This window comes from Lonchura striata, chromosome 1, assembly GCF_050655825.1.
Source record: "Lonchura striata isolate lonStrDom1 chromosome 1, ASM5065582v1, whole genome shotgun sequence".
Lineage (NCBI taxonomy): Eukaryota > Metazoa > Chordata > Aves > Passeriformes > Estrildidae > Lonchura > Lonchura striata.
In genome coordinates this window covers 14,285,636-14,301,900 of record NC_140703.1, presented here as the reverse complement: position 1 = coordinate 14,301,900, position 16,265 = coordinate 14,285,636, and the positions used below count along the sequence as shown (strand labels likewise).

Genomic DNA, 16,265 nt, shown 5'->3' with positions numbered 1-16,265 from the left:
GATCAAGTTAACAATTCTCATCTGGTGTATTAAGAAACAGTCCTTAAAATATTCATGCACTGAAAAAACGTCTGATAGTCTGAGATTTTCAGGTGGGATCTTCAATTTCTGCTTCATCAAATTAAGTGCCATAAATGACCATTTTCATGTCTCATTTTGCTCTCCTCCCAACCCTTTCAAACCCTTCTGAACTAGGCTTCTTGGAAATGTCCAAAGTATTCTGCCCATAAGCATACTGTGGCAGCATCTGCCCAAGAGTCCAAAGGAAGATCTGTCCTGTCCAAAATCCAAGTATTCATCTACTTTAGAGACCACAAAAAACTTCATGCAGCTTCTTCTAGGTCATCAAAAGTCTAAGAAAGAAAACCATGGTAAAGTCAAGCAATCACAGTGTAAATCTACCCTGGAACTGTGAAATCCTTGAGATACTTCAATTTGACTCTATGGCTGTGAGCAAACAGATTTAAGCGGGTTTTACTTACAGGGTAGCTGAGTCCAAATGACCTGTGGACCAGATGACCTTTCAACCTAAATTGATTCTAAGTGCCTCAAAGCAAGGCTAAAGCAGTTCAACAGCTGCTTTACAACACTTAATACAAGCAGTCTTTGACAAAGACTGAGAAAATACTTCAGGAAATAGCTTTGAATGCTATGTTTGAGAGCAAAGGCTCTGTTGTTCAGCTTACAGACAATCCCACAAGGAGGGGGAGGGAAGCGGAGACCAGCAGGAGTTTTGCCATGCTAACAATGCACAAACTAAAGACAGGTGATCCCACAGAATATCATTTAATAATGTGCTCTGGAACTCTCAGATCTTAGGGTAGGGATGAGGTCAACTGTGCCTTGCTGAAAATGGCAGCACAAATTCCAGACTTTCAGAAAGGAAAGATGAAGACCCATACATAAGAGCGAAGGCATAAAGGACTGCTGGATTTCATATTATAAGTGCCAAAAGAGAAACTCCTCCTGAGAATTATCTCAGTTGTGAATTGATGTTTCCAGTGCTGTATTAGAGAAGAACTGTTTCCCAGTTAAGTGTTAGACTTGAAAAGGAGGAACAGACCTTTCTTTGCTGCTCAGACAGAGTAATGAGGAAAGCAGTAAGGCATCATCTACTTCATGTCTTCCACCACAGGAGATTATAAAATAACTCCTAAGCTTTTGGTAAAAGACAGAACTATTGCATGACTGAATTCCTTGTGGATATTGGGTGCTTTCATCACAGGGCTGCTCAGCTCCAAAGGAAAAGCCAAGGACTTCTTGAAGGCACTGTGCAGCTGAGCAAGAGATCTCCAAAGATAAGGCAGATCAGTGTCAAACCTCTTGCAGTACATAGAGTTTCAGCTGTGCATTCAATATGCATGTGCACTTCGGAAATAAGGGTGTGCTAAGGCTGAGTGGCACCCATGAGTAATTCTGACTCATCCTACAATTCCTGTGCCTCCAGGACAGTTTCTGTGTGAATGGCAATATATGGCAGTATCAGCTAATCACTGAATACTGATGAGATTGTGTTTATTTGTGCTGAAAAGTCGCTTCTGTGGATGTTGCTTTGGTTTGGGCTTTTCTCGTTAATTACGAAGGTCTCAAAGTCTTGACCGCTGTTACTCAGCACCACAGCTGAATACATAACAGTACAGAAAGGAGTAAAGCAAATTTCAAAGCATGCATAGGCAAATAGATGAATTTGACTTTGTTCACTCCCCTCATTCATGTCACCCAATGCATGCAAAATTTCTGAGAAAAAGATCTTACAAGAAGCCATGCAAGGGTTTAAAAAAAATACAAACCTGAGCTGCATTTTAATTATTGGTTTAATTATTCTAATGCATAAACACTCTCAACTGGCTGTGTTTTCTTTGATTATTATTATTGTTCTACAACCTCAAGCTAACCAATATATGGATTTGAACTTTGCAAACATTGTGAAACTTAACTTCCAAAATACATGTAAACTAGCAGAGATTTTTGTGTTAAAATCTGATGTTTAATTATCAGACAACTCAATCTTATCTACCAGAAATAACATAAAAATGATAGTAAAATACATATTTTCATTATTTTATATGCAAATATATGTTCATACATATAAATGCACATGCATCTGTATATATAACCATGTATGCATTGATTTATCTGTATCTGTAAGTCAAAATACACCCCCTCAGGTTACATTTGCTACATCACTGCTTCGTTAAAATTCAGGAAATGGTTTACAGCACTGCTGACCTTACATGATTAGTTCTGAAAGGTTTACTTCTTTGTCACACTGATTTGTGGCAATCACCTTGCTGCTCTGAAGCTATAAATCTCTGCAGATATCATAGTATGCCTTTCTATATATTGGTATGCTATCAGGAACAGTGATGATCATTTATACTAGTGTGAAAAGACAGGAAATGCTTAGGAGACACTTAGGAGTTCATTGTTCTCTGTTCAGATATTTATGACTATGACTAGAGATAAAAAATATAAATTACATTTACATATTTATGAGCATTTTTATGCAATATCTTCATTTCGATTAAAGTGCCATCAATATCCCTCCATTACTATAATGCAAGTCAGAAATCTAACTACAAAGCACTTAGTTTTGTCTTTTTCCTGAAAACTTCCCAAATTAAAGCAATTAACAAAATACAGCATGAGCAGTGCTGATTGATAAACAATGCATTTAGGCATAATTATGAAATTCTAAAGAACTGATCTATCATACCATAGGACCTAAAGTTATTTTTCTTTGTTTGGAGAAGCAGAAACAACCTTGGGAGAAAACGCGTGGGCTGCAGAGCCATGCAATGCAAATTGAAGGGTGCAGGCAGAAACTCACCTCTAGCTTTGTTCTTTGTAGCAGCCACTGGAAGCAAGGAAAAGATTGCACAAGAAGAAGAGAACAAAGATAGATTAGACAGAAGTTTGAGCAAGCAAGAACACAGAGAAACTTCATCACTATTGATTCAAAGCTAACAAACACCGTTTCTAAGATTATTTGACCTATTTATTAGAGACACTGCTGTGCTGTGAGAGAGTTCAGATCTATAATTCTGTCAGAAACCCTGCATTGAGAAGTTGGAAAATACACCAGAATACACACTCAAAAAAGCATGGTGAGGATTGCAGAAAAATCACGGATCATTAGTCACAAGTAGGTGAGAACAAATGCACACACATTAGTAAATTCTAACTTAAAGCACAATTTGCCTTGCCAAAATGACATTCTGAAGAACCTAAATCTTATGTCATCCCCTTGCTCTTATTTCTTGAAATATCATTTTTTTGTGAAGCTGATGCAAATAAGCATAATTTAATCTGCAGATATGCAAATGATTTATAATCTACTGTACAATCACTATTTTTCTTAATTGAAACCTATAATTTCAGATTGTTCTTGCACACTAATGTAGCATGCAAACCAAAAGGAACAGATGATAATTTAACCAACAGTGACCAATGTTCAAACTCACAGAAACTGGGACAGATACTACAGCCTTCCTTGTGTGTCCTGAATCCACACAGTCTCATCCTAGTAGTTTTTCATGTCCAGCAGGGTAGCAAAAACAAACACTGTAGTTTAAAATGTTTCACTAACAACCACACTATCACCAAAATAAAAAGAACCATTGTTTTCTGTTTTCTGAGGTTCAAGGATAATGTAGTTGAAAGAAAATATTACTCGAAATGCAAAGTTAGAATGGAATCACTCTGTTAATGGAATAACTTAAATTACTCAAAAAGATCATCCAAACCTCTCTAAATTCTCAAGTACACTGTGAGAAGGCATTAATTCAAGAGCATCTCCACGAAAGAAAAGAAAACCAAAATATGTAATTCTTCTTCTGCTGGACCTTCTTGTAGGGCAAAACTACATTAACCATTCAAAAGCAGCAATGCTTGAGACCAAAAGACATGAAAGAAAAGGAGAAAGACCAAACCCTTTTCTGGTGGCTTTGCTTCTCTTGTTCATATCTAAAATGTTTGTTTGCTTGATTTGTTTCATTTATTTTTTGGTCTGTTGTCTCACCAGTCAGTCTTTACTAAAACAAGCAAGGAGTGTGTAGCAGCGAAGACCAAGTTGCCATGTATGAAGAAATTGTTGAAAAAATGAAACCTTTAACTTTACAAATGCATCAAAATATCAGTTCATAAGCTGCATCTTTTTTTTTTTTTTAATTTTTTGACTCTTCCCTCCTTTATCTCCAGTTTCACCACTGTGACTTGTCAACATTCTCCTTGCAACACAAAAAAAAATTCTGCTTTGGGGAGCTACAATGAGTGCAGATGCTTCTGCAGAACTCTTTCCATAGGGCTGTTTAACAAGACGTATTCACCTGCAAACTGCCCGTAAATCTTACACACGCTAAAAATTGCTTGTGTAGTAAACAAAATTAATGACGCCATTCTAATTTTATAAGAAGCTAACAGTTTCTCCTTCATGCAAATCTAAGTTGATAATGAATGCACCGAGTTCATCAACCTGTTCATTTTATTATGCTTCCCCTGTTTTTTTTTTTTTCAGTCCTGAGAATTACATCTACATGAATGTATTATAATTTCTAGCCAGAATAACCCATAAGCTTAACAAAGGTCTGGAGAAAACACTATCTCCCTGTCCGCACCAAAAAATTTAAAAGCAACAGGAGACTTTGTACTTAATTAAACAGAATAAAAAAGAAAAAAAAAACTGTGCCTACATATAAGTACTTATATTAAAAAATATATGTACTTGAACTCTTCAGAATATATATACACATAGTTATATGCATATGTAAGTGATATAATTTATGTGTATGGAAATATATATGTATGTATATTAAAAGAACCCACATATTCCATGAAGAGACAGCTTTATTTTGAAGTGTGTGCACCAGACAGAGAATTATTACCTATCAGTAAATAAAGGAAAGTATTAAATGAGATTGTACAATATAATTGGAAGTAGGACAGGTTACTAGGCTTGTTAGGCCAATTATAACTCTCTGCAAACCCACTAATAGAGGACTAGATGACAGTAACCTTCTTAAAAATGTCATGTTCAATACTTGTAAATTTTCCCATTGACAGCATGGTCCAATTACAAGTCAATTCATAAAGTTCAAACTGCACAACAGCCAAATTAGCTGAAAATGGTCTTACAAAATATAATTCTGCCTACAGAAGGCAACTAGCTGCAGCTGTTTCCATCTTTCTGATACTTAGCATGAAGGAGAATTCCCTTTCATTGGTATCACTGAAGTATTTTTTTCTTTTTTTTTAAAGCTGAAAGAATTTTCCTCTCTTGCCTCTTTACTCACGTTGTCACTTTGTAAAAAAAGACAATTTTCAACCTATATATATATTATGTTTGAAAAATTTTACCCACCTCTTATATTACATGTAAAGCCATAAAAGACAAGCATAGACAAATGTTTTGAATGAGAATCATCAAGACTGAAATTTAGCAGAGGGAAGCTGAGATTTTAGTTGGAGCATCAGATATGGGAAAACTCAGCTTTTTATGCCCCATGTCAGTGATAAAAGATTGAGGTTTCAACAAACAACATTACAGTCAAAGGATCCACTTTTGCTTTAAATCTTCAGCAAGTCAGTCGATTTAGCCACATTTCACATAACACATTCTCTTTTTTACCTGCTGACAAAAGGAAGAAAATCTTCAAGGAAGTGTGTTTTCCTCACCTCAAAGTAGTATAATGTATATACTAATATATCAAGACACTGACTTGAGACTTTTGTAATACAAATAAAATGGTTTAGGACTGGCCAATAATAATTTTTTGGCACAACATAACCTAAAATCTGGAATTTGCTGTGTATGGCTGCCATATTTTCTTTGTCTAAATTAACAAGTCAAACAATAAATGGATATTGATTCTGATATTTCCCTGTGTTCAGAGATATATGTGAAAAAAAAAAAGAACATTTGTAAGGGCATTTTTCTTGTCTTAGGAAAATTATTCCGGACAGGAAAGCATACTACAGAAAAGTGTGAACAGTCACCTTTTTGGAGCTTAAGGAAAATTTTAAAGACCAGAGAAGAAAGACAAAGTAGGTGTGCAGCTTTTGCCCTTGAGCTATTCACGGAAGTGACTTTCTAAGAGAAGCTGCTCTCAGTTTTCTCCATGTCTGACAAAACCCAATCAGCAATTAGCTTTGAGAACTGACAATCTGTTAAACCACTGAGAAAGCTGGACAGGCCTCTATGAATACACATGTTAAAGACAAAAAATGTCCGGAAGCCCTCTTCTCCTTTCAGCCTGTCCCCATCTTGGCCAGGTCACTTAACAATCTGCAGGCACCAGGCAAGATACTAACTCTTTCAGTGCACGGATAAGATTTGCAGACCTTCAATCCTCCCTCTGTTGAGAGAAAAGGACAGAGTGAGAACACATAGAGGAACAACATGAAGACACCAAGGTCAGTGAAGAAAGAGTCAAGTCCCAGATAGGAGGGATGAGGAGATGCCTTGATTTTGGGGCTGAAATCTTCTAGAAAAGCTATGGAGAAGAATTAATACATCAGATTCTTTTTCCCTGTAACTCATTGAAAGTATGGGGAGATGAAGTGTTCCAATTGTAGATATGAGCAAAGGCCTCCATGCTAAAGTAATCAGATGTTGAAGTAGCTGTGATCTCATGAGAAGTTTCAACAGAGAGAAAGAGAAGAATGATGGAGACCCTTTTGCCCCCAGGGAGAGAAGATCATCTCTGTTCCCAGGGATGAAGATGATCTCAGAGATAGCTAAAGAGAACCTTTGCTCTTGTACAGCTCATCTTTAAAATAATACCCCATAAACACATCTGTGAAAAAACTGTGAGAGATGAGAGGGACTTCACAATTGCAGATACCCAGGCGGCTGTTATTCATGGAAATTGAAATGATGAGAGAAAGCTTTTCTCATGGAGAAGTCTCCAAAAATTGACAAGAGGGACTCCTCTCCCTAAGTGAACTGAAAAAAGATTATTCTAAACTGACTGAATTGTTTCTGTACACTGTTAGTGGGAAATAAAAGGTCGTAGGAGGAAGGAGAAGTGTTCTAAAGATTCTATTCTGAGTCTTATTATTCTTTCTTTTAGGTACTGTTAATAAACTTTTCTTTATATCCTTTTAAAGTTTTGAGCCTGCTTTGCCTTCTTCCTAATCCTATCTCATAACAGGAAATGAGTAAATATATTCCAGTGTGTGCACTGGTGTTTAGCCAGCACTGAACCCATCACATTAATTGGTGCACTGCCTGGGAAATCTCAAATTAGCAAACTAAAACCACTACAGAGGAAGAAAGACCATATTTTCAGAAGTCAGGTTGAAAGGCATGACAGAGCTACTAGATTTCTAGGTAAGGCTGAGAAATAAATCTCCTCTATTTTCTCTAGCAAGGTTACACAGTATTGTATTTTTTGAAGGCTCTTGTGGTTACAGAATATGTAAAACAAAAGTGTTGGCCACCAGGGAAAGGTCTGTGAGTGAGAGCATCACAGAACAGCAAAAACCCAAGGTCAGTGATCTCAGGAGAGTCCCACTATGAGAGATCTGGAAAGGGGAGGAAAACTGCCAGGTGCAGCTAAATTTCACAGAAGTAATGTTTTTAGGGCATTTTTAAATCAGAAAAGTAATCCTGCTGTAGCTGTATTGTTAAAACAATCTTTTAAAAAATCATTGCCTGAATGTAAAAACCTAGATTCAAATTTCAAAAACCCTAATATACCCTTGCTCTCAAATATCGATAATATATTGTGCTTTATTTTCTGTGATACATCTTTCTGACTTCTTGCTTTTTGTATGCCAACAATTGTTAAATTACATTCTTTGATAAATGGTGGCTACAAGTTGTTCAATATTTTCTCCACACTCAGCTGCTCTACACTGTTCAATTTTGTAGACACTTTTAGACAGATTTGATATAGCTTTTATTTTATTTTTCTCTTATATGTGATTTATTATTCGATTTGGAGTTTTGTCTTTTGTCTTTGGAGAAAACCACATCCGTCCAATTACTTCAATAGCTCAATAAAATAAAAAAAAAAAGGAAAAAAGCATTTCCCCCAGATATCCAGCTAACCTAATCTTTTATTTCAAAAAATAAGGGGAAAGAAAAAGGAAAGTGAAATGTTTGAGGTGATTCTTGTTCTCATTTCACCTATTGGATGCACTAAGATCAAGAAAGAGGAACAAACTGTAAAATATTTAAATTTTATAACAACTAAATACTCTATTTAGGGAAAATAAACAAGAAAATGTCATATTCATGAAGTACATTGCATTGATTTTCTCCCAGATTCAGTACCCTACAGCTCCTGCAGTTCTGGAGGTCCTCTCTTCTTTAATAAAAAATGAACAAATCACCAGTCACATGGATGCATTTATTCATCTTTATATCTACTCCAGCCTTAAAATCATTTAGCATCATGAAAAATGATCAGAGAACCAGCATAAACATCCCCCACCCCACAAAGTAGGAGGAAAGAAACAGCAACAACCACACAGCCCTGCTCCCCAACACATCCAACATGTAATTCAGATTACCAGTTTTAAAAAAACAAAACAACAACAAAAAACTACTTATTTTTACACTGCTTACATTTAGAATTTTCTTTTTAATTTTAGGATGATGATGATGATGACAACAACTTCATTTTTTCCATTTGGATAAATGGACGGATTATCACTGATCATTTAGGTCACCTAAATGCCAGCTCTGAATCTCTGACTGGAAAATCTCCTCTGTGTGACAGAAGGCCGTAGCAGGATCATTTCCTCCAGAAAATAATGCAAATTATTAGGCTCTCACAGACTAGAGATCCATTCAAAGATACCCACATGTGCTGCAATGTACAATCCTTCCTATCCTCCTTTTCAAAACCAGCATTTTCCAGAAGCCACTGAAGGGGAAAGAAGCCACCACCATCAGCTGAAATTCATGCTGGGAATTGGAGTCTCCTGAACTCAGGAAGTCATTGCTGCTTAGACTTAAAGAGTGGCCAACAAATGACACAAAAACATGGGATCTAAATTTATTTGCTTCTGATTTTCTGATCTTTCCCTTGATTCCCTTTATTGCTCTGTCTTTGCATTTTGTAGTGAATATAATTTTTATACGTAAGTTCTGCACACTCTTCTCATGGAGATTCCTAAAATATCAGATGGTGGCATTTGCAGATTTAACCAGAATGCATATATTCCTAGACAAGCTTTCTCTCTTTATGTATATAACCATTAAAAAACTGTGCAGTCATGCATATGTAACTAAATGGAATTCAAACATGTGACCTTTTTTTATTCTATTTATACTGTGTTCTATCTCTACATTATTGTATCTGCACCACAAGTTCCCAAAATGACAGCAGGTAATTTCCCTCAGAAACATAAAATAGTCTTGAAGATACAACTGAAAAAGGGACAAAAATGAAAACTGGAAGGATTCTGAGGATGTCAGCCACTGCATCCTGCGTGTTTCAAGCATGAGCTATCTTTGGACCCCTCCTAACAGATTGCTTGACAAAGTGTTAAAACCTTTGGTGGTGGGGACTTCAAAAGCTCTCCAGATCACATCATTCAGTTGCCCCTCTCAAAAGTAAATTGTTCTGCTGTTATATAACTTCACCATTATATGCAGCAGATTGGTGCAATTCCTTCACATATCTCATACCTTCCAGGAGTTCAAATTACAGAATGTATACTTCTTTAATGTAACTCTTTGCAAACCTGAAGATTTATTATTCCTGTTGTATTCTTAAAAATAATCTAAACTTTCTCAAGATAAGTTTTTCAAGTTGCACTCTATTGCCTTCCTCGGTTTTAAAACTGTGACTAGATTATCACATGCAACAACATTTATTATGCAATACTAATCATAAAATATTGAAAAACATGCAGCTCCATTTTCTTTCTGAAGAGTAGGGTATAAATATAGTAATTTTGTTCTCAATACTCATTATGACTGACATGATGGAGATCAGCAGAAGCATCTTATAATCTAAACATCACTGGAGTTCAGGATTCCAGCTGTAGCTGATCCACATTAGCAGCTGGAAACACATAACACATCACATTACAGGATAGTGAAAATAGAAGATGAATATAATCATGCACTAAATGGTCCTCTTAAAAATATTGAGATAAGACTATTTGCCTGTCCCAAAATGCCAACTTTATGCATGTTTTAATACAGCTGGACATGTAACTTCTACAAGCAATGCAAGTCGCTACTAAGAAATTTTATCAAAAGCTGGGTTTACATAAAACAGAAATTTCACTTGCAAATCAATAATTTAGCTCATGAAGAAGAGCAAATACAATTTTTATATTTCATTTTACTAAGGTAACAGAATGTTTTAAGAAATATGTGTAAAGACAGCTCTGGAGTAGTAGAATTAAGCACTGTGATAGCGTATGATCAGGGTTGTGTCAGGCAGAGGTACAAGTCCTCAGTTCTGCTTTCAGATCTTTTTCATAGTTGTTTCAGAACTTAAAATAAATATTTGAAAAGCTTGAATTTTCATTCATCCATCCCCTTAAAAAAGCTCTCAAAATTGCTAGTCATACAGAATGTGCATACACACAAACATGCCCAGCTTCCTGCTTTCAACAGGTTTCCAGAATAAAGAGAAAGGAATAGATCCTTGGAAACACTTAGCAAAGTATTTGTCTGCCACCAGGTAACAAAGGTATAAAAACAGGTGACCGGGCACAAGCAACTGCAAGCAGTGAGCTTTTGTCTCTTCTCACATCTGCAGATCAATACATACAAAAAACCTCAAATAATGCCTTGTCCATTTTACCCAATCCAAGAGCAACCTGTGACATTCATGTCTTACATAGGTTTGGTTTTTGATGAAGTATATGCTATCCTACATTATCACAAATAGAAATTTCCTGGACCTACCATGTTCATATACATTCCTTTCTGGTCACAGGTCACAGGTCAGATAGCGCACAACAGTTTAAAGGTTCTTGTATTTGAAAATAAGCTACTATGCAACCTGCATGAAATAAACACAAATACAAACAAACAATACAACAACAAAACCCAACATCAACCAAACAAAAAAACCCCAAAACAATAAAAAAGCAAAACAAACAACAACAATAACAAAAAAAAAAAAAAAACCTACAAAAACCCCCGTATCATCCAGAGTAAGTAGTGCAGACAAACAGCTTGGGATCTCCTTATATTACCTCTGTTTACAACTGAATCATCTACTGCAAGCTCTAACATGTTTATCAAAAGGCATCTGGTGGGTTTTGCATGGTTACTTTCCCTATTTATTTATTTATTTTAAATTTTAGCCTATAGTATCTCTATATAAGAGCTGTCACAATACAACCATACAAATAATCTGTATGAAATGCCTTTTCAATAAGGTTAATCTTTGTATTAAGGATCATTGGGACAATGCTTGAAGCATGTGGGAACAAGCACACATCTTAAACGGCAGACAGTTAAAACCTTAAACAAAAAAATAAGATTTCTTTTTTTTTATTCCCCAAAAATTATCCATTTAGACTTTTCCAGATATTAAGAGACAAACTTAGAAAACTAACAAGATTGATGAAAAAAAAAAATTCTGTAATAAACTCAGTGCAGATCTCAAACAACTGGATTTTCTTAGGTTCAAATGGACATCTATGACCTAAATTTAAGTATTTCTATAACTGAAGAACTGGAATTTCAGATCCATTAGTAAACCAAATATTGTATTTTTTAGATTTCTAAATACAAAAAAAAAATAAACCCTTAGCCAAAATAGTACAAACCACATTCAAATGACTGTTTCAAACACACACTTTGTCATTCAACTTCATAAACATTTTAGGAAAAGACATGGCATTCTGTATGATTTATTTATAGTTTTTATCCCAGTCTGGATAATAGGGAACATAAGGTGAACCTTTCAAATTTATCATAATGCTATTATTTAAATGTTATTAAAAAAAAAAACCACAAAAAAAGAAAGAAAGATCAACCAAAACTCTTATCATCTGCTACTCATAATCATGCAAAAAAATAAAGATAATTACTATATTTTTCTTTATATGTGGCTTTACAATAAAGGACTCCGATACTGGAAAGAGAGGAATCATAACACTTCACCATTTTGTCAGCCAATATGAAATTTGACGCCGCCTTGGCAAGACTTACTAAGCAGGACTTTTGTAGATTGAGTAAGACATGTAAATGAGGAATTATTTTTATAGGACTTCACAGTCCAGAGATAAATTTCATCCTTACTATTGATCTTTTTGACCTGACACCATTTTGCATTGTATAGCTGAAATTTCACCTGTGTGCTGAATATACAGTTACTCAGCTATTCTACAATTTTTTCACAGTTATTAAAAATACAGGAGAAAATTCACAAATCGAAGAAATTCACAATTCCAGACTTAAGATTTCATGCCCACCCCCACACATTTTTATATAAGGGAACACAAGCCAATAATTACAATGAGATGGAGGAATTAATACCAGAAACTACAAGCATATACCTGGCATATTTAGAATATGAAAACTCATAAAACAGCCACTATGTTTTTCGGAGAGGAAAAAAAAGAAAAACAACAACAGGGTATCTGTTCATAATTTCAAACATTGTTTAGAGAGATTAGAAATGAAAGTTTCTGAAAAAAATATAATTGTACCAAATAGTTTTTGCTTTAATATTTTTATTTTATTTAAATTTATTTTAATACTGAAAAGAGGCCCATTTTGATTTGCTTTGAGCATTAAACACATTTCTATTCCTCCTTGCATTATGCTGCCACTGTACTGAAATTGTTTGTATGTAAGAATCATGTAAGGACTGATCTATGTTTACAGCAGATGTACACATTGGCCATAGCTCAAAACCAGAGCAGATACATCTCATGGACAGCTCAGTTTTATCAGAGACTCATCAAAATAAGGACTTATTAGAGAAGATCTTTAGCTGGGTATGTCTTCACAGTGAAACTGTAGTCAGCACTAGCAGCTGGCAAACAGTAACATCAACAATGGTCCAGGGACCACTGTAGATGCAGCACCAAACAAGAACTTCTAAGTGACTGCTAGAAATAAATTAAGGGAGAAAAACAACATTCTGCAAGTTCTGCTGCTTTGGTGGAACGAAAAATAAAAGACTGAAGGATTTTGGTTTGTATGTAGCACAGGATCTTTAAAAACTGAGTCTAGGATAGGTGGCGAGTTAATATACTAAGCTAAGTTGAAAATTATAGATGACCAAAAGAATAAACACAGTTCTTCAAAGCCAACAGGAAAAATTAAAATACAGGGAGGTAAAAAAGAAATGTGCACAATCAATTGAAAATGAAAACTGATAATGTGGAAATATGACAAGATTAAATACTTTCAAGAAACCTTTGAATAATAACAGAAAAAAAATCATTTTAGAAAATTTAAGACTAAATATAGTCAGAGCGATACTTCAGGTAATCCTCTTAATTAAGACTTAGGAACTAAACTATTCTTACTACTCCTACAATGATGAATATGTTATGATAAATAAATGATTTGTGAACTCTGTATATTTCTGAGTTTTATAGCAGCTGCATTTAATTCTTGACAGTCACTTTGAAACCCAATGTGAATTTTATAACTTGCTGAAAGGACATGTGCCAAGCAAGTAATTTCTCAAGGTATTCCTCAGCAATGCAGTCTGAAATCCTACTAAAAATAAACCAACAAATCCCAAAAATGGATACACACACACACCCCCCTCCCATATCTCTCACTCCTCTAGACACCAAACTAGTCTGCAAGGCAAATAAACAAGACTTTTGGGTATTTCTAACTTGTTCCTTGACATCTCTGCCAACATGCATCTTCTAGACAGCATTATTACACAATTACACTGAGCTAAATAAGCACGCAGAGTCCCTTTAGAGCAGAATAGTGTTTACACCCAGTGTTTAGCTTCGATCCTCACTGGAAAGAGAGGAAATATTTTGGAATGACATCCGTTTGTAGCACAAGCATTGGGCAATGAAAGATAGGGAGCGAAAGAACACAAGAAGGAGGGCAGTGTTGCTAATTTTGCCTGCCTGTCAGGGCACAGCCCAAAGACATTTGTAGTTCAGTGAACGAGTACAGAACAAACTCTGGCTGTTAACAAGTGCCCTGCAAGAGTCAGCCAGGTCCTTAACAACTAAGTGCATAGCTCAGCAAATATTACAGGCATGTTCTTTTCCTGTACACCTCTTGGAGCCCACCAAAGTAGACGGGAACAATAGAACATCCCCACTGTTATTCCAGGAAACGAAAGAATCCTTTGAGGATTGTTTCTGATTATTTCAGCCACTCAGCTCTTTCCCATTCAGCACAATCCTTGCAGTTTAGAAGAAGTTCGCACACGCAGTCAGTTGCAGCAGAAATAGAAACTGGCAACACAACTATGACTACTCCTCCTTAAAAACCTCATACGCCTTCTCTTTAAAGAGATTTATGAATAATGGGAACTAAATAATTCATGGCACTGCAGATGCCAGTCCAAATAGCCTCTTCCTTTTTTAAGGTTTCAGTTTGTAGATGTGTGATCAAAAGCCTTCATCAGTCATGATAGTGGCATTTGTACTCAGTCCAAACAAACCGTATTTGCATCTGAATGTTTTCCATTGAAATGAGAGACTAATATGCAAGCCAAGTTCCAACTAAAAAGCGTTTCATGCTATTTAAATTCAGTCAAATTAAAGGCTGAATGCAACCTAAAAGGTCTACTCTCAGAACAGTAATTTGACACATCATAAATAAGACGCATGGTTTTGTTGAGCGGGCCTTAGCACTTGTCTGAAAATTTTACACAGCACCCTAACAGTGCTGCCTCTTGAGGGATAATAGAGGAAAATCCTATATAAGAAAGAAGGAAGTAAACAGAAAACCCATTGGCAAGTAGTGTAAAGATTTAACCTACTCAGACAGAGCTATGTGAAATCACAGAACCATTTATGTTGGAAAATACCTCTGAGATCATTGAGCCCAACCTTTAAAATCAAGCAGGTAAAAGCAATTGCTCTGTGAAGGCAACACTAATATGAAAGATATTGCCACTACATTTTTAAGCAAATAGGTACACCTTGGCCACCAAATGTACACTTTGTTTTATTCATCCTATTGACTAGTAAAGTGAAGATCACTGTTTGCCAGGTCCATTGCTCAGGTTTGCTACTACACTGAAAACTACCACAAAAATCCCTCAAAAGAATAAAAAAAAGAAAAAAAAAAAAAAAAAAACACACACAGTCCACAAAGATCTCAATTAGCAAATGGATAAGAATTTTACGTCAGCAAGGGAAAAAGCTGTAGGATCAGATTAAAATTCTTGCTCTTGCCAAGGGGAAATACATACAACTCTCATAAATTGAGGTCAATACTAATTTTAAAAAGACTGTTAAGAGCCTAGAATGACCTGAAATGAACCTTAATGGGGATAAAAAATATAAATCTTTTAAATTGTCACGGGGGTTTACTGTAAATCCTTTACATTTTTCCTTTTTCGCCTAAATTTTTGTGAGATGCTCCTCTTATCGTATTTAACAATGACATGTTTTGATGAAAGAAAGAAGCAAAACATTATGTATGACCTCATATTGAAACATATCACAGGTCAGATTTTTTATTTGAAGCCCATCTGCTTTGGAGCTTTTTTTCTGTTTAGTTGGCTTTTTGAAAGGAAAAATGTATCGTTTTTATTTGGAGATACGAGAAGCACATGAATAAGTTAACCAAAATATATTGTATTGAGGCCTTAATTTTAAAGTCCTTAACTTTAATTTAGTAATTAGTATATGCAGCATTCATCAGACACTACAAAGAGACCGATGATGCTCATATTAATTAATACACAATCTATTTAAATACTTAAGTAATGCATGATTTTAGGGTAACACTAATTATGAAAGGAAGAGTTTATGTGAAAAATGGTAATAGGAAGAAATGTACTCCAGGCATGAGGGGTCCTCTACAGACTTCTCAGGCAAACAATAGGGAATGGCTTATGGCAGACTAGCACAACATAGCACCAACTCTGTGAATGCTAATGAGTAAAGCCAAGAAAAAATGCTGGAGCACCAGATATTAAGAAATGACACTGATGGGGGCAGATGTAGAAAAATGATTATCAACTTCAGACCCCCTAGAGCAGCATGAATGAAATCACATCCTTGTGTTCTGGGAAATAAAACAGGCAACTTGGATAGAAATAAAGACAGCCTTTAATTATCAAAAAGTAAATTGGGATCAGCCCATGATATTTCAGAAGTGGCATTATTATAGAACACAA

At 35.5% G+C, this 16,265-nt stretch overlaps 1 protein-coding gene across 5 annotated transcripts in view; it reads right to left on the bottom strand.

Annotated features, from left to right (window-relative positions):
* The window catches only part of CADM2 (cell adhesion molecule 2), a 595,909-nt gene that overhangs the window by 201,043 nt on the left and 378,601 nt on the right, over positions 1–16,265 (bottom strand). For 2 of the 5 annotated variants that reach the window (XM_021541238.4, XM_021541252.4), the window contains exon 2: positions 2,831–2,857. The exons of the other annotated variants lie outside the window; for them this stretch is intronic. In XM_021541238.4, the coding sequence (XP_021396913.1) occupies positions 2,831–2,857 (27 nt within the window). The remainder of the gene's footprint in view (positions 1–2,830; positions 2,858–16,265) is intronic. 5 annotated transcript variants of the gene reach the window in all.